This window comes from Malaclemys terrapin, chromosome 17 (assembly GCF_027887155.1).
Source record: "Malaclemys terrapin pileata isolate rMalTer1 chromosome 17, rMalTer1.hap1, whole genome shotgun sequence".
Lineage (NCBI taxonomy): Eukaryota > Metazoa > Chordata > Testudines > Emydidae > Malaclemys > Malaclemys terrapin.
In genome coordinates this window covers 5172487-5195501 of record NC_071521.1, presented here as the reverse complement: position 1 = coordinate 5195501, position 23015 = coordinate 5172487, and the positions used below count along the sequence as shown (strand labels likewise).

The 23015-nt window shown below is 44.5% G+C and overlaps 1 protein-coding gene across 1 annotated transcript in view; it reads left to right on the top strand.

Annotated features, from left to right (window-relative positions):
• Positions 1–1514: 1514 nt before the first annotated feature.
• The window catches only part of GSN (gelsolin), a 45424-nt gene continuing 23923 nt past the window's right edge, over positions 1515–23015 (top strand). Inside the window, 3 exon segments of the mRNA XM_054007290.1 lie at positions 1515–1676; positions 1679–1863; positions 4203–4254. Coding sequence (XP_053863265.1) covers positions 1539–1676; positions 1679–1863; positions 4203–4254 — 375 coding nt within the window. The 5' untranslated portion in view covers positions 1515–1538.

The window sequence follows — 23015 nt, the reverse complement described above, 5'->3', positions numbered from 1 at the left end:
TCTTTGTTTCCTATCTTTTAAACCAGGTACTGATATATGAGAGGTCCTTCCCTCTTATCCCATGACAGATTACATTGCTTAAGAGCTTTAGGTGAGAGTCCTTGTCAAATTTTTTCTGAAAATCCAGGTACACTATATCTACTGGATCACCCTTGCCTGCATTTGTTGACCCCCTCAGAGACTCGTGAGGGATGATTTCCCTTTACGAAAGCCATGTTGACGCTTCCCCAATTCATCACATTCATCTATGTGTCTGAGAATTCTGTTCTTTACTGTAGCTTCAACCAATTTGCCGGGTACTGAAGTTAGGCTTACTGGCCTGTAATTGCCAGATTGCCTCTGGAGCCTTTAAAAAAAACAAAATCGGTGTTACATTAGCTATCCTTCAGTCATCTGGTACAGAGGTTGATTTCCAGGGATAGGTAACATACCATAGTTTAGTAGTTCTGCAATTTCATATTTGAGTTCTTTTGAGTGAATACCATCTGGGCCTGGTGACGTATTACCGTTTAATATATCAATTTCTTCCAAAGCCTCCTCTCGACACCACAGTCTGGGACATTCCTCAGATTTGTCACCTAAAAAGATTGGGTCAGGTGTGAGAATCTCCCTCGCATCCTCGGCAGTGAAGACCGATGCAAAGAATTCATCTAGCTTCTCCACAATGGCCTTGTCTTCCTTGAGTGCTCTTTTAGCATCTCTGTCATCCAGTGGCCCCACTGATTGTTTGGCAGGTTTCCTGCTTCTGATGGACTTAAAAAAAATTGCAGTTAGTTTCTGTGTCTTTTCCTAGTAGCTCTTCAAATTCTTTTTTAACCTACCTAACTAGACTTTTACACTTGACTTGCCAGAGTTTTTGTTCCTTTCTATTTTCCTCAGCAGGATTTGACTTCCAATTTTAAAAAGACATCTCTTTTTCCCCCTCCAACTGCCTTTTTAACCCATGCTCATGTGCTTCATCCTTGACCTGGATGGTCCATCAATCCCCATGGTCCATTCAGTTCTTGGCCACTGCTGATGCTTCTAATAAGGCAGTCAATTAGTGCCAAGTGTAGCAATGGTTTTAGTGGAGTCTGGGACCTGTAAAAAAAGTTTGTCAGTTGTTTCTAATTTGTACACATTTGTATACAGTTGTTCTCCAAAAGTACAGATACTGACAGGACCATGATGAAAGAACATATGCCAGGCAGGCGGCTGCCTGGGCTGTTGGACATTTGAGGACCCCACAGACAACTTCAGCAGGTCACAACCCAGTTCTCCCTCCTGTAGTGGAATCGGCCAAGGCCCCATCCATGTTAAGGCTGGCCCTGGATCCAAAAGCCCTTAGGAACCTAGATGAAGCTCATTAATTTATCTACTCAGACCACTAGCACTACTTGCCAGTGCAAACCATCCTCAGCAGCTAAAAATCCTTTCCGGCTGCTACTCTGAAAGCTGAAATCAACTGGGCTGGAATCGAATAGTTCACATCCAGTTAGCTCGGTTGTTGTGGACCACAGGAAAGGGCTGCTGCACAAGGAGGTGGATACATCCTCTCTATGCTTATGCACCTAACCTCACCGGCTTCCTCCTGTTGCTTCTGCCTCAGTCCTGGCTGCTACACGGCCACAGCGCAGCCAGCCCTGCAGACCCCAGCTGCTGGCCCAGCCCCACCCCCGGATCCGCCTCCTGCGGGCCGCGCGGCTGCTCAGTGGAGGACAGAGCCGCGAGTCACTCGGTGCCCACGTGCAAGGCCCTGCCCACCCCCGCCCCAGTCCCAGTGCCACTCCTGCCTGCCCAGCCCCTCTGCGCCAGCTTCCTTCAGCCAGCCGGGCGCCGCAGCAACTCGCCAAGTCGTCTCCTGCCTTTAAGCAACAGCTGCAGGTAGGTCCGAGGCGAGAGCCCCACTGCAGGGGCTCGGAGGGTGCTTCGGGCAAGCGGGAGGCGGGTGCCTGCGCTTGCTCCGGGCTCGTTTCCATCGGCCGCTCCCTGCTGGAGACCGCCCCGGGCGCAGCAGCTGCCCTGTTCCAGCAGCGCAGAGCGGGGACGTGTCGGTCCCTCCTCCCCAGCTGCTGGGGGCGGAGGAAAAAGTCTTTGCAGTCCCGTCTGTGAGGCTGGGGGGACAAGGACCCGAATCCGCCGCCGGTGGGGACAATGGGAAGCTCCCTCTGGACGCCAGGATGGAGCCCTGAGTTGGCTTTGACTCTCGGCAGCTTCCACAGAAGGGCAGGAGTTGGGAGGCAGCCGAGCACCGGGGAGCCCGTGTGCCCCCGACCCATGAGCGCCCTGGACCCCAGAGGTGGGGTCCCTGGGTAGCAGGGAGCCGCCGTGCGCCCTGGGTTACGCGCATGAGCGCAGCCAGGAGGGACCCACCCAATCCAATCCTGATGCGCTGCTGGAGGGTGCGAGGGGCGATCGCTGCTGTCCCTCGCTCTCTGGCTGCTTTGATGCGTCTAATAGAAACCCACGTAAAATATTCCACGGGTCCCCGTCCAGCAGCGGATGGTATCTGCAGTGACCAGCGGTAGCAAATCCTGGCAAGGAGCTGGGTCCCCTCCACTCTCCCTGAGTCCCAGGGGAGGGAAACGTGCACAGCAGCCTGCAAGACCGAGCCCAGATTCTTTTCGGAGGCATCCTGAATTCTTACTCCTTAACCAAGGAGGGAGGTGGATGTTGATATTTAAATAAACTCTCCTGCCTGAGGCGCTGGCCCTATTTCAAAATCTATAATAAAGAAAGTGGATGTACAAAAAGTTCAAAACTGCCCAACGTTACTAATGGTACTCTCTGCAGAGCTAACTTTCCTTTTGGGTACACCACTTTTCATTTAATGGTGAAACTTAGGTGCTGCATCTACACTTAAACAGAGTGACTCATTGGAATTGAAAGAATATTTACATATAAATAGCCAGTGAACAAACCTTTCATTAGTAAAGGGACACTTAAAATGTAGTCAGTTGTACAACTGTTAATAGATAACATTTTATTTTCACTCTTAGCAGCAGAATGGACCCGGCTGCTTTTTGGATGCATATTGGGGGTGTTCTTTTTGGTAATTATATAGTAGCTTTAGGGTAATAGCTGCTGCAGCGAATTTTATTTGGTTGTAAATTCTAGCAGACAAGATGGAAGGTTACTATGAGTCATTGCTTGCATATGCACACACCCACATCAATGGGCATTACTGAAATGGTTTTGGATGGCAAACCATAGTGGAAATGGACATATAAGCCTGCAGCAGTTTTTTGTGTGTGCCTTAAAAACAAACAAGCAAATAGAATATTCTCCTTTTGAGAAAATATAGTAATACTGCACAGCTGATTGAATAGCTATAGTATCATTTCACCAAATGATTGATATTAATGGCTGATCAGTGAGATGATTTCAGAGGCACAATAAGGTATTTCCTATTATTACATTGTTGAGGGCAGTATAAGTACCTAGATAGATAGAATGAGGAGAGCTCAAAGAAATTATTAACTGTAGAAAGGAGAGCTTTTACTTTTTTGTAGCCTGCTGAAAACGTACACAGCCCTGTACAGTACAGGGAGTAGACAAGCTCCCTGTCCCTAGTATCTTACAATCTAAGAGTAAAGAGAATAGATTTGCTTAGGTAAAACATCCCCTGCCGTGAACAGAAAATGTATGTTCAAAATCCCTGTGTTTTGTGTAGTTTGTGAGATTAATGACAGGGTACCTGCTGTGTGATTTGGCCTTACATAGTCCAGCAACACATCATCATATATTTTGTGATGTAGCTCCATGATAGTTTCTGTGCTTCAAGGAATTTAATTTTGTTTTTTTAAATTCTCATAAAATCACTGACGATGTTACATTTTTTTTTAACATACTGAAGATGTATGTTTTTGTTGGCCAGAGGCAAAAATACCCTGGTGTAATCTGATACAGAAATCCTGAAGAAGCTTCTACTCCATAACATCCCCCTGCTATTCTTGGATATCTTAATAAGAAACCTGTGAAGATTGTATTGGTGGATTTGCAGAGGAGATCAGCGAGTAAAGGGTCATCTTCTTCTGCTTTACAACTGATTTAGGATAGATGCCAAACACTGGTAAAAATAGCACAAGTCTGTTCAAAGTAGTGCCGGGAATACTGGGGGCATTGTGTTTGTTTTTTGCCTGGAGTAAATATGTTTTGAAAACACTATTTGAATAGAAATTTCAAAGATGTATACACTTAAACGTATTTAAAATGTTTCCTAGGAAGAGAGTTAAAAAAGTTATGGGGATGACTTGTTTCAAGGAGGCCTTATTAGTAAGTAGATCCTCTTTGAATAAACTGCTTTGAATGTTAACTTGCTTTTGGATGTAAAAATCCAACTTTGCTAACAAGGATCCTACCATCATTCTTTTTCCTGAGTCTGTTATTTCTCTAACTGATAATTGCAGTTCTTTCCATCCTCCATAGCCAGCTTTATGCATGATGCAAGTTTATTGGCAAAAAAACTTCCCTTTGCTGGGGCATGGCATGGCTCAGCACAGGGTATTCCTACTTTAGGATAAAAAAGGGGAGCTTTTATAGCATCTTTCCTCCTCTAGGTTTCTCAAACTACTCTACAAAGTAATGAGTTAAAAATACTGTCTATAATGACTATTGAGACAAGTGAAGCCACATTTTTGTGACCTGGAATAGTTCTCACACATCCTTAGAGATTGCAGCCAGGTTTATTAATTTTATCTATGGGAAGGTTTGCACAATAGTCCCTTCGATAAAGTGCCATGAGCAGAAGAGATCCCAATTTAACATGCCCTCCACTTGATGGCTTCTAGCATTTCAGCAGGCTTCTTGCCGAGCACTGCAACGTACGCAGTGGCTACTGTCTTAAGTTTTAGAATGGACTCCACCCTGTGACCTCCATACCTGGTAGTGAGAATGCTGGCCACTCAGTCACAGTGACCCTATATTGAGTGGGAACCATTTAAAATAATTAATTTATCTCTACCATCTGTTGGCTTGATCATCCTGTCACTAAAGTCAGTGGGAGCTTTACCATGGATTTCAGTGGTACTCAGCCTGAAGACAGTCTGGTTTATCTGGAAGCACCTGTAGTCCCAGGAGAGTGTGGGATGTAGTTATACCTCATTGAGCAGCAATGATCAATCAGTGCGTTTGAAGATGTTCATATGCATCTAAAAGTTACTGGGGAGATTTTCAGACACAACTGGCATTGAATTTCAGTGGGAGCTAGGTCCCTGTCTGCCACCTGTGTCTTTGAAAAACTCCCCCATAATAAAGTTTAACTTGTAAAACAAACATGGCACAATTAGTGGCTATTTCCCACAGCCTGATGACAATCAAATATGTTGGGAGGGAAGAGGGAGAAACTGAACCAGAAATCAAGACTTGCCTATTTCTAAATGACTAAAAGAGCAGCAAGGCAGAAATTACAGAGAGTTCTATTTGTTTCAACTTTAATCTTAACTTAACATAAATTCAACCCCTGATCATCTTGAGTGTTTTAACCTGGGACTTTCATTACCAAAGCACAGACCTCTACCAGTTGAGCTGAAGGAGGGGCAGCATTAGCCAATTGCAGTAGTGGGCAGTTGTCCTCTATGGACTAATTCCTAGAAGGGGAAGGCAGCATCTACTTTCAAGCGTGCTACAGGCTAATTTCATAATATAGAGGTGATGCTGTCAGCTCTACCGATAATACAGGTTGTCCAACACTTTCCATTATAAAACCTTGTTTTATAAATATTTTGTGTAAATATATAAGCAAATCTTGGGTAACTCACAAATTGTTAGTGTGTCTGCCGACATCACAAAGTTGGATGCGACTGCTGCAAAAAGAGAAAAGCTAACAAGATGATAAAAGTCCTCCGACAATACAGAAAGCAGTACTAATATTTTAAAGAACCACCTCGACTAAATGCTGCCTTATATGGGTTTGAATATAACTTTTGTTTTTTCTGGTGCAGGAAAGAGATCTGATCTAGGGACTTTTGGTGGGAACCATGCCATTCCTAAAATAGCTACCATGTATTTGGTGGTTACATTTGTTTTTTCATTCTCTTCACAAATATGATCTTTCTGGTTCATAATCCAAGTTTGAACATCAATGCAGCTAATCAATAGCTGTCAGATGGAGGAACATGCTGGGTAAGGATGTGCCACTCAACACACCAGTGTATCCCCACTTTTACTCCTGCCTCAAGAAACAATTGCATTTAAGCCAGTGGAACTTTGAGTCCTTCATTCAAGTCAAATGAAAATCACTGTTAAGTTACTTGATAGTTAAGCTTTTGTAAGACACTGAGTAACACTGGACAGCAAAAAGCAGATGTTCTAGGTTAGTTTTTGTTCATTCATACAGCATTTAGGAATATAGGAATTGCCATGTGGACTGTCTAGTCCAGTATCCTCTGTCTGATGCTGGCCAGTATCAGATGCTCCACAGGAAGAGTAAAGAAACGCAGAGTGTGGATGTTCTCATTTTTTATATACATTTCTAATCCTATTTTGAATCTTGCTGAACTCCTGATTCAGTGATGTCTAGTGCCACTGAGTTCCACAAGCATCAGCTGGAGTACTGTCTCCAGTTTTGGGCACCACACTTTAAGAAAGATGTGAACAAATTGGGGAGATTCCATAGGAGAGCAACAAAATGATACGAACTTTGGCAAACATGACCTGTGAGGACAGGCTGAAAGAACTGGGCATGTTTAGTTTAGAGAAGAGAAGAATGGAGGAAGGGGGAACAATCTTCAAATAGGTAAAAGGCTATTATAAAGAGGACTTTCTAGTTATAAGGATAGTTAAACATTGGAACAGGTCACCTAAGGAGTTGTGGAATCCCCATCACTGGAGGTTTAAGACAAGACTGGACAAACACCTGTCGGAGATGATCTAGGTTTACTTAATCCTGCTTTGGCATGGGGGGCTGGACTAGATGACCTTTTGAGGTCTCTTCTAGCCCTGCATTTCTATGATTATGTTCTACATAATCTCTATCATTTGTAAATTTGCTGCTTTTCAATTTCATTGGCTGTCCCCCTTTTTCTTGTATTATGAGAAAGGATAAGTGGAAGTACCTGATTTATTTTTTCTGTGCAATTAATTATCGTGTATACGTCTGTCATGTCTCCTCTTATTCTTCTCCACCACATAAAATTAAAGTCCCACGCTTTTCAAGCTCATCATGCGTTTATCATTCCAAACAAAAGTATGAACAAACAATTTTAGGAGTCTGAGGGATAGAGAAAGAGAGCTTAAAATGGTTATCAGCTTTGGATGTATTTGCATTTAGGTCGTGTGTTAATTGGAAAGGATACCAGAGACTAGATTTAAAAAAAGAAAGCTCCTTGAATGGGGATGGCACACAGCACACAACCCATGTGTTGTTTTAGTATGTCAAGGATTTTCACAAATCTGACAGGGTTTTGATGCAGAAGGGGCCACAGGACAATGATCCTGTTAAAAGTTAAACACTTAATGCTCAGGACAAGATGTAGCTACTTAGACAAGTGCAGCAGATACTTCAAATATATAGTATTAGCAGTCTTGCTATTTCAAAACAGATCCTGCAACCTGTGTCATGCCCTCTACCCTAACCAAGACCGCAGAGAGGGGGATTTATATTTGTTAGATCCCAGTTCTGCTTCCTCCAAGACCCATCTCAGAGCAGCATCCCCTTGGAACTTACTGGACATGTCCACTAGGAATGCTGCCACCTTAAAATGCAGCCTGGGTAACTTCTTTTCCCTGCCACATGGTCCACAGTGGAGGAGTCAGGCTGCTCCCCAGCAGTCAGGAAGCACAGCCTGTGGGGTTTGTCTGAGCGAAAAATATCCGTCTTCCCAAAACAGTTCTCAGAGCAGAAAATTGCTTTTACTGCAGCACTGTGAAAAATAAAATGGAGGGTAAGACAGAAAGGAGGGGATGTGAAATGCAGCATGTTACCCATTGTACCTACTCTGCTTCCCAGGGCCGTTTTTACCCATACGCAAAGTACACAGCTGCGTAGGGGACCAGGGAATTTGGGGGACCGCATTTCCTGGTGCCCTGGCAGCTGCGTGCTGCTCCAGCCCCTGCTCCGCCTCTTCCTCATGGCCCCCACCCCTCCTCTTCCCACCCCTGATCTGCCCCACTCCTTCTCTGCCCCAGCCCCGTCCTGCCCCCAGTCCCCTGAGGATTGCTGCAGGGGATGGGCCTGCAGCAGGGCCGGTGCAAGGAAGTTTCACGCCCTTGGTGAAACTTCCACCTTGCACCCCCACCCCCCCAGCCCTGCGGCAGCTCCCTCCCCTCTGCCCTGAGGCGCCCCCACCCCCCACGGCAGCTCCCCCTCCCCGGGGAGCTGTGCGGAAGCTCCCAACCCCAGCTCACCTCTGCTCCGCCTCCTCCCTGAGCACACCACCCCCGCTCTAATTCTCCTCCCCTCCCAGGCTTGCGGCGCCAAACAGCTGATTGGCGCTGCAAGCCTGGGAGGCGGGAGAAGTGGAGCAGCGAGTGCGCGCTTGGGAAGTGGGTGTAGCAGAGATGAGCTGGGGTGGGGAGCTGCCGCACAGCTCCCCGGGGTGGGGGGTGTGCCTCAGGGCGGGGTGGGGGGTGGGGAACTGCTGCAGGGCTCCCCACCCCAGCTCAACTCTGCTACGCCCCCTCCCCGAGCACACCGCCCCCGCCAGCAATGACAATAATTGCATGGAGCGGCCGCTGCGCTGGGAGAGGGAGTCTGAGCCGCACGTGTCAGCGTGCCGCTGGCAGCCCAGCCCAGGAACGCTGTAAAAAAAAAAAAAAAATTGGGGGCACCTCTTTTTGGCGCCCCCAAATCTAGGCACCTTAGGCAACTGCCTAGTTTGCCTTAATGGTAGCACCGGCCCTGGCCTGCACTCACCGCATGGTAAGTGGAGCAACCCGGCCCCAGCCTGCTCTGCTCCCCTGGCTCCCAGCCACACTGCTGGGGAGTGCTGGGGGGCAGTTCCTCCCTGCCCCCCAAGGCTGGGAGCCAGGGGAGCAGAGCGGAGCGGGCTGGGGCCGGTTTCCCCAGCCCTCTCCCCACAGAGACCTGGGACCAGCCTCCCCCCGCCCACAGGGGCCTGAGCCCCCCCACAGTCCCTCCATGGGGGGGGCTGCAAAGAGTACCAAAATGGCTAGGGACAGCCCTGCTGCTTCCTACTCTGATTTGCTGCTCACGTCTCCATTCAAGGCACAGTCTTAGAAAAGATGGAGGAGGAAAGGTTTGGGGTTTTTTTTGCAGGAAAAGGAAAAGCAAAAGGAGTCAGTGGGACAAGCCACTGCACAGACGCCATGCGAGCAGGACTTGGATTCCAGAGAACCTCCTCCTGCTTCACCCCTGCTTCCTGAAAGGTCATGTTGGCAAGCTTATGTTATTTACACCACATCATGCAATCTCAGATTTCCTGACTGGAAGAGTACGTTAGTCAGGCTTTTTGTTAGCACGCTGCTAGATCACTTTGTCTACTCTCACCGCACCACTAGGTTTGGGTGCGCTTCTCCATTTGTACCTGTTCAGCTGGTACCTGTTCCAGCATACATTATTTATTTAATTTTTCTATTGCACCAGAGGCTACAATCAGGACCATTGTGTAAAGTGCTGTACAAACACACATGAAGATATGAACCCCGCCCAAAAGAGCTTACCATCTTGTACCTCTTCTACTAGTACAAATCTGTACCTGTTCTGTTTGCAGAGTACTGTTTATATACTGGTACCTGTTCTATTGAGATAAGAACCCACCCTGAAAAATAATCCTAACAGGTGTATTAGTAAATTAACTGGTTTCCCAGTGCCCTCTAGCAACATTGTCAGGCACTCAAAATCCTAGTGCACCTATCTCAAGGGAACTTAAGCTATAAACATTTTAAAGCACCTATTTCTAGAATTTAACTGCTTGTTCTTTGACCTGATTCATTCAGATGTTGAAGGTGTGCCTAGTAATGGTATTAAGTAATAGCAGTCACCTTAGGGGTTATGGGTATTCTGCATCCAGCTAGAGGAGGCAACAGGTTGGCTAGTATCTGTACAAACATTAAAGTCCCAGGGACACACCTTACCTAGGTAAATAACTTAGGAGACTAGCACAACGCTAGGCTGAGGGGAAAGAAAGCTCTAGCATTTGGCTGTCTTCCACAGGGACTAATCTGCCTAATTGCAGTTCTACCAGCTTCTCTTAGGGGGATTCGTTGTAGCAGATGTCACAAGGTTATGCTAGAAGGGCTTTGTGGAGCAATATGGGAACTCAAAACATCACATCAATCCATAGCTAGTCAATATCACACCATGGAGAGTGAATGGTAGCTTGCTATGGTATTGTATATAATTCTGTCTAGACACAGTTCTCTCCATTTGGAACTGCACTGAGATGCATCCAGTTAAATGTGTGTGAAGGATATTCAGAGTAGGAGTCAGTGACCCTGACAGAACTCTGAGAAGTGATGGGGTGGGAGAAGAACTTGCGTCTGTGGATTCTCAAGAAAACTGGTTCCTTCCTACCTAGCTGGAAAGACAGCCACCCCTCCTGACCCAGTCTATAGGACGATCTGGGTTTTTGATCCCCTCCTCCCCCAGGAGGAGCCTGGAGAATCCCAATTGATTTCCGGCATGGAAGTTTCTATTCTGTGCACAGCCATCACTGGAGAGAGACTTGCTTGTCTGTATTAGGAGCTAGTCAGTGGGAAATCATCCAGCAATATTTAAACAGATGGGCTTAGTAAACATTTCCACACAAAAAGATAGCTACAATTCAAAACAAAATATATATAAAATGCAGAAGGAAGTGAATCATCCAAAAGAAGCAAGATCTTTCAGTTTGGACAGAGCCCCAAATACTAGCTGAAATCAAAATCATTAGGGCTTTGTTCTCTCTCGCTTTCTAATCTGAGTAACACTTTGGTTCCTCAACACCAAAAGTCTGAATCATGTTAAAAACAAACAAACAAACCCTCCCGAGCTATCTGTGTAATCACCATAAAGAGAACTTTACACACCTTAATATGAAGAGGAACTAGGTAGTATACTGTCTATGTACTAATTCTAGTGACTGGCTGGCAGAGATGATTAGCTAGCTGGTAAGGGACTACTTCTTTAGCTCAGGTTGTGATGGACTCTCTTTTTGCAACTAAACAAGGGTTCCAGTCCTGGCTCCTCAAATGCATATGATGAATGCGGTAGTTGTGTCTAGGTTTGTTATATCAGGGGAGAGAATTGATAGAATATACTCATATAGTCCTTTGTATTTTCAGAGCAGCATGAAAACATTAACTTTATAAATCTCCACAAAAGCTCTATGATATTTGATTGTCCAAACTGTTTACATCTTGCATTTCATTCAAATAGCATAAAGGCTGAAAAATAAATGAGATAAATAACTATCTTTCAATAATGTCGGCTGCTGGTAACAAAATTTTTCAAATGTAAACCTGATTTAAAAGGATACATTCTAACAAAGCCAAGGTTTTGGTGTAAGTAATCTGACAGAGATAAACACTAGATTTGTCATATATGTCAGCATGTATTGTTAGTAAAACACACCCAGTTACTGTCACAGGAATTCAACAGCCCACAGAGCATTTAGTTTTTGTCTTTGTATCTCATTGTAGGATTATGATTTTGCCCTGTTAGCCAGCTACAATCTGGGGATATGAAGTGGAAAGATAAAATTGGTTTACATGCAGTGGATTGGAATTCACTAATCCTCTTTCTGAAAGACCAGGCTATTTAATACCATGTCTATGCTACAAAAATAATCAGGTCTAAAAATGTTGCCCATCTGTATTGCAAGAGTGTTATTACTAGTGTGGACAGAAAAAACTCCAAACATGTTAAGGAACACAATTTTCATCAACTTATGTCAGCAAGTTACTGTCATTTCTTCAGGGACTAAAACATGTTTTTCCTTTCCACTGAGGGTGAGAAAACTATACTATCCCATGTTTGGAACACAACCCTGGATCTCATTTGTGATTGAGCTGATTTTGTAGGTTAGAAGGGTTTGGAAAAGAGCAGAGTCACCTTTGACTTTTCATTGGTGGAAGATTCTTCAGCTCTTTCTAAAAGCACATCCGACCTCTTTTAAAGTTCGGAGCATGGTTGTTCAGCAAGGTCGCCGGCTGTGAACTGGGATAAAAAACTCAGAATGTGGGCTGAATGGGGAATGGCAGGAACATCAGAGGTGACCATTGTCCCAACCATTGCAGTGAGTGGGAAAATGGGCTGACAGATGAGCACTGTTTGCACTGTGGAGCCAGTAAAACCACATTCCCTTGATGGAGAGGCGGTAATTTAGCCTCTTCCCCACAAAGGCCTGAAAATGTTTACTTTCAACTTTGTTTCAGGAGCGATGAGCCACCTGTTATAAGGATTAACAAAAGCTAACCTGCAGCATCTGGTTTACAACAAAAGTTGTTTGTATTACATTTTAATCATAGAGGCCACAGCTGAGATCAGGGTCTCCATTGTGTGAGGCACTGTACAAAAAACAGTCAGAAAAATCCCGGCTCCAAATTGCTTACCAACGAAACAGAGGGAAAAAAAGAGGCACAAAGAACTAAATTGACTCACCTGAGGTCAGTGGCAAGCCAGGCATAAAACCCAGATTATCTGAGGCACAGCCCATATTCTGTTCAGTGGACTACGCTGCCTCTCTAGTTACACTGACTACACTCTACAGCTCTTCCAGAATAACTCCATGTGGAGACAAACCCTGAAAAGCAACTGGGTAAATCCTGGCTCACTTTTTAAACACTGCTTTTGAGGAAGGAAGGTACTGCAGCAAAAGCAGGGACGATGAACTGAAAGGATCACTTGTGCTTGGGTGCCCTTGGGATAATTGCTTGAGAAATGTTTGATTGATAGGCAGTCTGTCCGTTTTGCTTATATTTAGAGCAGTGGTTCTCAACCTAATTACCATTGTGGGCCGCATATGCAGCTCTCTCTCTGTTATGTGGGCCGCATCATATATATGCCTTGCCTGTATAGCCCTGAGGATGTCACATGGACCACAGTTGTGTGCCGATTGGGCTGCAAGTGGCCTGCAGGTTGAGAACCACTGATTTAGATGAATAAACCAAAAACTAAATGCAAGCACCAAGCACTTATATAGCGTTTGTTTTAATTCTTACCACCTGCTCCGATCAACACCCAGCCCTCCACTACAAGAAACTTATTTTGGGTTTTGAACATATATAGGTTTGAGCTTTATTAAGTTAATAGATTGTATATGTTCAGTGCTGCTTTAGGTATTGTAAAGGTCTTTAAGAGGAGGGAAGCAGAACATTGGATGGGGGATGGTTTGGGGCACCGGAGCTAGCAGAAGAGGTAGCAACCGATTAGCGAGGTCGTGGCCTTCACCTTGAGTGTCTGCTGCTGGCACTATGGCAGCTTAAGGGCACAATAGGGACCATGCCCTAGTGCTCAGAGCTGGTCTTCTACTGGCATACGACAAAGTTACAGCTAAATGTTTTTAATCACAAATAGATCTTCTACAAACGTAACAATTGCTTATACTTCTCTCCCCCTTGATTGGCCGATAGCAGTGGTTTGTTGTCAGAGCTCACAAGTCTGAGCAACTTGCATCCATCAGCTGTGTGTTTTATGCTACAGTTACTGTGAAGAGCCCTATTTTGGACCTCTGCAGATTGCATTTCATCTCACTCCTGCTATGGTTTCCAGTTCTTTTTGCTTAGGAATCATTTTATTGGTTCATTGATTTGGTCAGGAGGTTCGTGACTTGAACAAGAATGTCTGTGTTGCTGGGGGGTGTACAGCTTTGCCAGCTTTACCATGCCAGGAAAGCAAGTAGTCGCCTGAGGCTGCAAAACATTGCTCCTGTTTGTATTGTGTGACTGGGGGCTGGTGGGATGAACATGTGCCAGTTTCCCTCTAGCGGGATGCTGTGTAGAACCTTGGCACATGTGTCCTCCTCCTCTATCAACATCTCAGGCGCTTTTGTTTTTTCGCTGTTGCCACCTAATCTAAGAGTAGTTTATAACATGGCAAGATTGTTGGCTTTTAACATGGAGAATTGTATCTCACTGGGTACATAGGTCTTCCTCTAAGACGTGAGCTATTCTCAGCCTGTTGGCAATGTTCATATCTAGGTCAGTTGTGCATAATCTGTCTGCAGTGCAAAATCATCATGAGCTACTAAACCAAAGACAGATTCTTGTTTACATACTTACCACAGCGGGAAGCATGTAAAAAAAAAAAAAAAGTTTGGTTCTTGTAGAATAAATAACCAGGTCTTCTGTCCTTTGGAGAAGATGCTCTGGATAGATTCCAGTAAGATGTGTTTACACCTGTAATCAGAGACAAAATCTTAAATGGATGTGTGTGCACGTGCACTTTGGGAATGAAGAATAACTGTTCAGCAGGTGTGTGGTCTAGGATCTTTGAGTGAACACAGATCCAAAGCAACTTTTCCTTTCTTAAACATATTGACAAGTGTGTGCTTCATGTGTAAAGATGAGGTAGGATTTGATATTCACAACCAAAGCAATCACTGATCACGTAAGCGATTGATGAGGCACTAGTGCCTGCTCCAAAGCTGGAATTCAGCAAGTGATGCGAAGGAAGGGAAAGTAGTTCTTGAGGTAGACGTACAGGTCTTTGAGATCAAGTCAGGAGGTCCAGCCTCTCTTCCTGGTTCTGCCACACACTCCCTTTGTGACCTAGGGCAAGTCTCTTGGGTCAAAAGTGGCCACTGATTGTCAGAACCTCAGCTTTTGAGATGCATTTTCAGAGGTGCTGGGGAGCCCTGCCCTCAACACTCATTTTAGTGACACTCCTTCAGTAACATGGGCTCTGTGTCAGAGCCCTTCTCTTAGCTGACTGAACTTCTGGTCCTGTGGGAAATCATCTGCATTCAGATAAAAGGCAGCATTAAAGTTTCAGTCTGGGCACAGGATCAGCTCACAAGTGATCGTGTTTAGAAAGTATCATGGAGAGTCTAAAAAAATTGCTGAACAGAGACCCTGCCGCGTGGGGAGTCTCTTTGAATTTGGAAGACAGTATGGAAAACAATGGGTCTGATTCTCCATGGACTTCCATGTTGTGTCACCATTTACACCATGCCATGGTAGGGTAAACATCACAATTCTGACTTGGGAGCTTCATACTCCCTTTGCATACGTGCAAGTGACCACACAAGATGCAAAGTAGTGGACAATGAGGACCTCCCTCTCTCTCCACTCTCCTAGAAGAAAAGTTATAGGCTAAGTGCAGATCGAGAACACCTATTTACCTCAAGCCTCTACTTTGGCGAGATCCAGACTTGCACAAAAAAATGTTCCTTCCTTCTCTGAAGGAAGAGCCAGCTCTCCTCTGACAGATTGCACAACGCCTCAGCCACTATTGTTGGGATAAGCAAGAACACTAAAGCAGGTTGCAGCCTCTTCTCATTGCTCATCTTATACTAAGGAGATTTGACGTTCCCGTTTCTGTGTAATTGCACCAGGCAGGTCACACCTATTGGCCTGTGGGCAACATACCATGTCATGCCTTTTGTGTATCGCTTAGTGACTTTTTATGCAAGAACTAGAACACCTAGTCAGCATTTTAGCACTATTTGCATTTGAATACAATTTAGGATTTGTTTGCTCAAATAGAAAGCAGCTGGCTTTCCGAGATCCATAGTGGTGTGTGTACTGTTCATTTAAGAGCACGGCTGAACTCCTACTTATTGTGTTCACTAGGGTAGGGCTTTGTGGTTGACTCAGTAGATTCTCAGCTGGGTGTGACTGTCTCATCCTAGATGTGGTCCTAGAATGTTCACAGAGAGTCTCGTTCTTTTCTCCCATGCCAGTTTGACCCTGGTGTAATTCCAGTGGAGATGCTCCTAATTTACAACAGTGCAAGTGGGAAGAGAATCAGGCTTTTAAATTGAGATTTTAAACGTTAGCACTTCCTCCTGAAACCTTGTGTTCAATAGGTGGGTCTTAGTTAAGTGACTAAAAGCTAGCAGCAAAAAACTTGTAGTTGTGGGAAATATCAGAATAGCTGGAATTGTTAATCATGAGGCAAAGACCATAAGAATGGCCATACTGGTCAGACCAAAGGCCCATCTAGCCCAGTATCCTGTCTGTCGACAGTGGCCAATGCCAGGTGCTTCAGAGGGAATGAACAGAACAGGTTCAAATGATCCATCCCCCATTCCCAGCTTCTGACAAACAGAGGCTAGGGACGCCATCCCTGCCCATCCTGGCTAATAGCCATTGATGGACCTATCCTCCATGAAATTATCTAGTTCTTTTTTGAACCCTGTTATAGTCTTGGCCTTCACATCATCCTGTGGCAAGGAGTTCCACAGGTTGACTGTGCCCAGAATATTCATATAATAATTTGGCCTGTTTCACATGGCTATTCTCATTTGTTAAAAGGATTCCACAGGAATGTTAATCTGTGAATGCAAAAAACAACTTTGCCCATGACAAAGATATTGCTATACTTTGGGGGGAAGGAAATTTTAACTTGTTCTCTACAGGATTTAGTTTTTAAAGTTGAGGGGAGAGCAGTTAAGGAAACTGTCGACTTGAACGTTGGGAGCTTCTGATAAAGCCGCCTTTAGTCAGTGTCCTGAATTTTGTTTTAAATGTACATTTGTACCGTTCATTTTATGTATCTCGCTAGCGTGTTGGTTTTCATTGGTATGAATTTTTTCAAATGTGAAAAAAGCTTTGGGCTGTGTGCGCTAAAGGAAAAAAAGTAGTATTGTACTTACCCACCTTTCTGGGTGGGTGCAGCAGTTAACTACTGCTAGCATGCATAAGCAGCAGCTAGTACTAGGAACACCATTAGCAATGCTGTTCCTCAGACAGTGAGAGACAAATCTAAAATAGATTATGGGGTCACCGTGGTTGTCCTAAAGATGCTTTCTTTACAAGCTTCTCAGCGTGGGGATTGTTTTTAGTTGCGTGTGTATGAATTTAGTGCTGCCTGGAGACCAAAGACTGATCTAATCTACTGTTTTAGATATTTTTCAATGCCTGTCACCTTGGTGATAAAGCTGAAATAGACCATGCAGCCTTTTCAGTGGCTGACTTAAGACTGTGCCAAATTTGCATATAACATGAGTGACTAAGAGCTAAAAAAAATAAAGACAAATATTTGACTGTTTCCAGGGTGCAGTGTCATCAGACGTTAATATTGTACTGAATTGCTCTCTTCCACTATACTGTCTTGTGTAGGGTGACCAGATGTCCCTATTTTATAGGGACAGTCCCAAAATTTGGGGCATTTTCTTCTATAGGCGCCTATTACCCCCACCCCATCCTGATTTTTCACACTGGCTGTCTGGTCACCCTAGTCTTGTGGGATGTCATAGGGTTTCTTTAAAGCTGCAGAGACGCTTTGCTGATTCCACAAATTCCCACAGTTTGTGCAAATTCATCAAGGCTTTTCACCAGTCACAGGTGTAGAACGGATATGTGAGAATTTTTAGCATCTCAGGGATTACTACTCTCTGTATCTAGAGTCTTGAACCTACCTAGAGATTGGATTATGGAAAATAAACCAGGCTAGATGCCTATCAAAATGCTTGCCAAAGGGTTTCCTCTTATGCTTTCCAAACTAACTTGTCAGTTGCAGCTGGAAGTACTGAGCTAGCCTGCTGGTGCTTTTTGTTCTTGATGCCTTTTATCTAAATAACTATTTATAGCCATGCAAAGCAGCATTAGTTGGTAGACAGTAAGTCTGAAGCCAGCCAGGGGTTATTCCCAATAATGGTGCCACGCAACATTGCCCTCCTGTCTTTCTAGAGGAACAATACTCTTGTAAAGCATGTATGTAAACCTGTAAGCGGAGTAGAAACCAGTGTGCAAAGTATGGACTTTTCAAGTAACAAGGCAAAAATCAGAATGCAGCAGAGGAATTACTACAAGCCAGGGTTACTAGTAGGAAGTTAGGGAATGTAAAATATAGGATCCAAGTGTCCATGGAACAGCAGGCTCTATAGACATTTTATTAAAAGAAAACACATTGCTGGTCAGAAGTAATTATACCTGTGACACTGATGGCTTTTCAAGAGCTTTTCTGGTCCCTTTGGATAAAATGGATCAGCCAGATTGTAAAAGCGTTTACTAAGCCAAAAGGGAAAAAAAATTATATAAAGAAATAAAACTTCCAGAGTCTTAGCAAAACCATTCATGCACACATGTAATTAAGGCTTCTCCTCCCCCCCCCCCCCATGGGTGGGACATGTATAGGGCAGACAAGAACATTGCAGTTATTACATCTGTGTAACTAGTTTGAAAAAAAAATCCTCTTTTAAGGAAACATTCTATGAGCATTTGTCATGCAGGACTTTCAGACAAGTATGTTTGTTGGTGCAAGTCACCTTTTTATTCTTGAACCCAGTGTTATTACTGTAATAATTCGCAGTGCCAGTTACCGTTATTATTTGAACCAGGTAGTTAATTGTATTCTTCACAATTAAAGTGTTAAGTGATGAAAGAAAAATGTAATGCATGGTTAACTCATGGTGAGAGCTCTGTAACATGTTCTAGCCAAGCTCAAGTCATTGTGGTTTCAGCTTTCATTACAAACTCAGACCAGGTTCCTCAAAAGGTTTCTAGCAAACCTGGTATCAACTTATGGGCTTGTGTTAACACCAGGCTGATTTCACTGGTTCCTTGTTTCATTGCAAAACCAGGAGGAAGTCAGGGGGGTTGGCTGAATTTTGAGTTGGTTTTAGTGTTTGTTCTAACATGCAACTTGGGGAAGAATTTTCTGAACTGAAAAACCTTATTTTAGTACAGGTCTACTTGTCCTGGCCACTGACCCATTGCTTCCCATCAGATGGGCTGCATGCTGGGAAGTCCCCACTTCTGGTGGGGAAGGATTAATACTCAGAGCCCATACCGGTTATGATAGATGGATTCAGGATATGTGGCAGAGAGAGAATGCAGTGACTGAATGGTAAATGGGAAACAGAGTGGCTCTCTAAGAGACGTTCCAATGCACGGACATGGGAAGTGTCACCCTGAGGGTGCACAGTGCCCCAAAGGGGGTGAAGAGGAGATGGGACCATGACTCTGCCTCCCCTGTACACAAGCTGCATGGAAGGGTTTGTGTTGCACTCCAGAAAGGAATACGTGCACCCAGGAGCTCCCTGAGACAGAGCAGCCCTTAAGGCTTCCCTTGGTGTGTGCATCTCTGCACTGTGCCCAACCCAGGGCTGTGCAAACATGGCCCTGGGAATCTGCTGGCGCTGTAATGCAGGGGAGAGAGAGAGAGAACTGTCTGACTGCAAAGACAGGCATGGGCCTTCAGGATGCAATGTGAGCTGGTTCCCAAGGGAAGTTACTGCAGCAGGAATGCTGGTTGTACACCTACTGGAATAAGGCTTGCTAGTCACTACTGTAGGGGTTAAATCTCTAGCCTGCTGCCTGCCTCCCCCCCACTTGTGCAAATCCCAGCTTGGACAGTCTGCCCCAGTCTTCTTCTGTTAGAAGCAGTCAGGCGTCTCCTGAAACTTAGGGTAAAGAGAAGCCACAGACAAAATTAAGTGCACAGAGAGCACAAGAGTGCAGATGTGACAGTGTAATTCACTTCTGTGCAGGCTGCACATTCCCTGCAATTCAGCTTTCTTCCAGCAGTGAGTGAGGCCTCCTTTATCGGCTCGATTTAGCCAGCTATGATTTCTTGTGGTCCCACTTTGGCTAGGGGAGTTCAGTCTGCATTTGTCTACATTAGAGCCAGATAGTGGCCTTGTTTGCATTGCTTATAGCACAGCTTTGTCTAACAAAACAACCCCCCCAAACCCTCAGTTTCCTCGTTATTGTAACTAGAATTCCTTGCAGTGCAGAAGCTAAGGGCTTATAGGCACAGTGTGCTGGATTCTTTGGGATATTAAAGGAGAAGCTGGCTGCTTAGCAATGGGTTAATTTCTCTTTTTAAAATGCAAAGCAGTCAGTTTAGCTAGACTGCAGCCTTCCTTCTGCCTGCAGGGCAGACTGTACATGGGGCCCAGGTTTGAAAGAGAGGACTCTCCACTTAAAGAAGCAAGCAGCATAAAGCAAAAAGAACAGCATATTGTAGCTGATCTTGTACAGACTGGACAGCATGCCTGATGCCGACCAAAAAAGAGGTTTCAGATTTACTTACTTCCAAGCTATTCTCTGCAAATGTGTAGGTGCCAATATTTCTGATATCAACCAATTAGTGTCATGGAAGGGAAGTAACTTATTGCTAATGAGACACAGCAATAAAGCTCAGATGGAAATAAATTAAGTGGCTGGTTAGCCCAGTTACTTTTCAGATTTACATAAAGCTTGCTAGGACCAGTACAGAGTAGTGTTTTCAAACTCTAGAAATAGTTAAAACCTAAGTAAAGGAGAAAAGAAAAGAAAAGAAAAGAAAAAGAAAAACACACACACACCACACACTTGACTTTTCTTTAAGTTGTTTGTACTTTTGTTTTAAATATTGTGGGCTGGCCTGTGCTGCCCTCAGCTGGTGAGCTTTTACAGAGATGGGTAGTCCTACTAACTTGCCACAGCAGAAATGGTGTGGTAATTTACTCTGTTTCCAGCTGCTTGGAGTAACCAACCATGAATGGTTATCAGAGAGTTGGGTCTCCCCTTTCTTAAGGGGATGCACCCAAACAATGAATCACTGTGTATTATATGAAGAGGGCACTGTAGCACCTGGCAGAGCAGTTATGCGTTGTCCAGATGCACTAAAGAAATGCAATCTGTACTGGAACTGAAATTTCATTTCAATGCTCTTTTAAAAAACAAACAAACTTTTTTTAAAAAAAGTCCTTACAGTCCGAGAAGTGTAAAGAACTAAGCAGCAGACATTTTAGAGGTTGAGAGATATGGTGGGGATGTGGGTGTTCGCTAGTCCAATTTAACTGAACACCTAAAAATCCTGCCTTCCTCAAATGCATGTTTCTCTCTCATCAAAAATGTCTAACAATGGTAGGTGCCCACTGGAATAGTAACGTAAACTGTTGCACAAAGCATTTTAACTCTAAAGGAGTGTTGGTTTCTCTCTCTCGTTTATTGTTTAAGAAACAACTGGCTGTTTTCCTACCTGTTTGGGAAAACTAATTTTGACACTGATATCACCACTTCCAACTTTGTTTACTCAGCCCCCACACCCTTTCTCTCAGCTAAATCTATACACCAACAAACAGATGTGCTCTCCTTCCATGTTTTACACTTTTTACCAATAATGTAATTTATAAGCAGATGTGGAACAGTAATTTTCCACCTCTGTCCCCTCCCTCACCATGCATTATCCGTAAATAAAGGCAGCGAAAAGCCTTAATCTTTATGGAATGGCTGAGATGTAGAAGTACCGTTCTTCTAGTCTTACTGCTTTCATAGCTTCAGCTGTTCTGAGGAAAGACCTGTGCACAAATGTTTGTTTCTTCATAAACCTGACTATTTGGCTCTTTGAATAGCCAGTCCCCTTATTCCAGTGTAATTATTAAACTGGAATCTCACTTCAGTGAATTTTAATTTGGAAACGGTTAGAATATTTTTATTCTTTTGCACATATTGTGCTCTGCAGTGCTTGGGCAATACCACCAATCAGTTGATGTTTTGGTAGAATTTGTGCATTCCTTAAGCTGTGGTGAGCCTGCTGGAATGTTTGTGGTCGAATGTAAATCAGAAGCTTGAGTCTAGCGGAAAACTCTCTTGTTTCATGCATTGGCTGCAGCATTTTCCCCTTTCACACTAAGCACCAGATGATTCTCCAGTGCCTGTTGCCACCTTTTAAAAGGAGGTTTTGGATAGCAGCAGTAGGAGTTGTAGGTGGTGTTTGCGGTGAGGTGGTAGGGAGGTGTTTGAGTTAGAGGTGCTGGGATAGGTCAGATTAGAGTCATCGGAAAGTTGATTCCCTGTAATTGACGTTGCAATGGGATACAGCAGGGAAAGTGAGCAGATGTGAGTCTGAACTACGCGTGCCCAGAGATCATGTCATGGACCTGGGCAGGGATAGCTCCTCTGTCCATTTTGTTTTTATTTGCGTAATTGAAGCATTTAAGAGCTCTGGTGAGACTGTGCCTGGAATGTCACATTCAGCTTCAGATACATTGCCAGAAACAGAGACAAGTTAGAAAGAATTCAGAGAAGAGTAACAAAAATGAGTAAGATGCAGAAAGATCAGATTTATGGGGGTCAGTATGAGAGTATCCTCAATGGAGGATAGATCCACCATTTGCTATTAGCCAGGAATGCACTCCCATGCTCTGGGTGTCCCTAAACCTCTGTCAGAAGCTGGGAGTGGACCAAATGCAGTTGGATCACTTGATAAATTGCCCTGTTCTGTTCATTCCCTCTGAAACACCTGGCACCGGCCACTGTCGGAAGGCAGGATACTGGGCTAGATGAACCATTGATCTGACCCAGTATGGCCGTTCTTATGTAGCTTGGCTGCATGACAGCTGAGTGTGAAGCATGCCAGTCTGCAAATATCTGAAAGGCTTAAATGCCCAGAGAGAGAGAGAGAGAGAGAGAATTATTTAGGGAAGTAAAAAGCAGGTATCATTAGGAGTAGTGGGATGGACTTAAAAGGAACTTTTCAGTTGGATACGAGGGAAAAAAAAAACAAAAACAAAAACCACCACACACTTTACTCTGTGGAATCGTCTCTGGAGAGAAGTGGCGGGAGCTGCATCCCATAAGAGTCAGCCAATGAGCTAACAAGTGTTCATTACCTCAACTTCTAGGATAGGTCACTTTTTTACCAGAAGGGATAGTAACATTGTAACCGGAGTCCTGTATTTCCGGTCCAGTTGCTAGTGCACAGACACCCACCTCATTCAATGCCCCACTGCAACTGGCGCATGGTTCCTAGCCACTAGGAGCAGCCAAGAATTAAGTGGGCCCAGGAGGCTGAATGCCCCTTCCCTGGAGGGAGTCTGTTCAGAAGAGAATTGGGGCATGCTGGCAAGGGCAGTGTCAGGGGGTGGGGCAGAAAGGAGCCTAACCTGCATCACTTTGGTGCTTAGCGGAAGCCCTCGGTATCCAGGGCAGACAGCCTACCTGTCAGCGGCAATCACATACTGTAGAGGAGTGGCCTCACCACTAGTGTCCCCCATCTCACG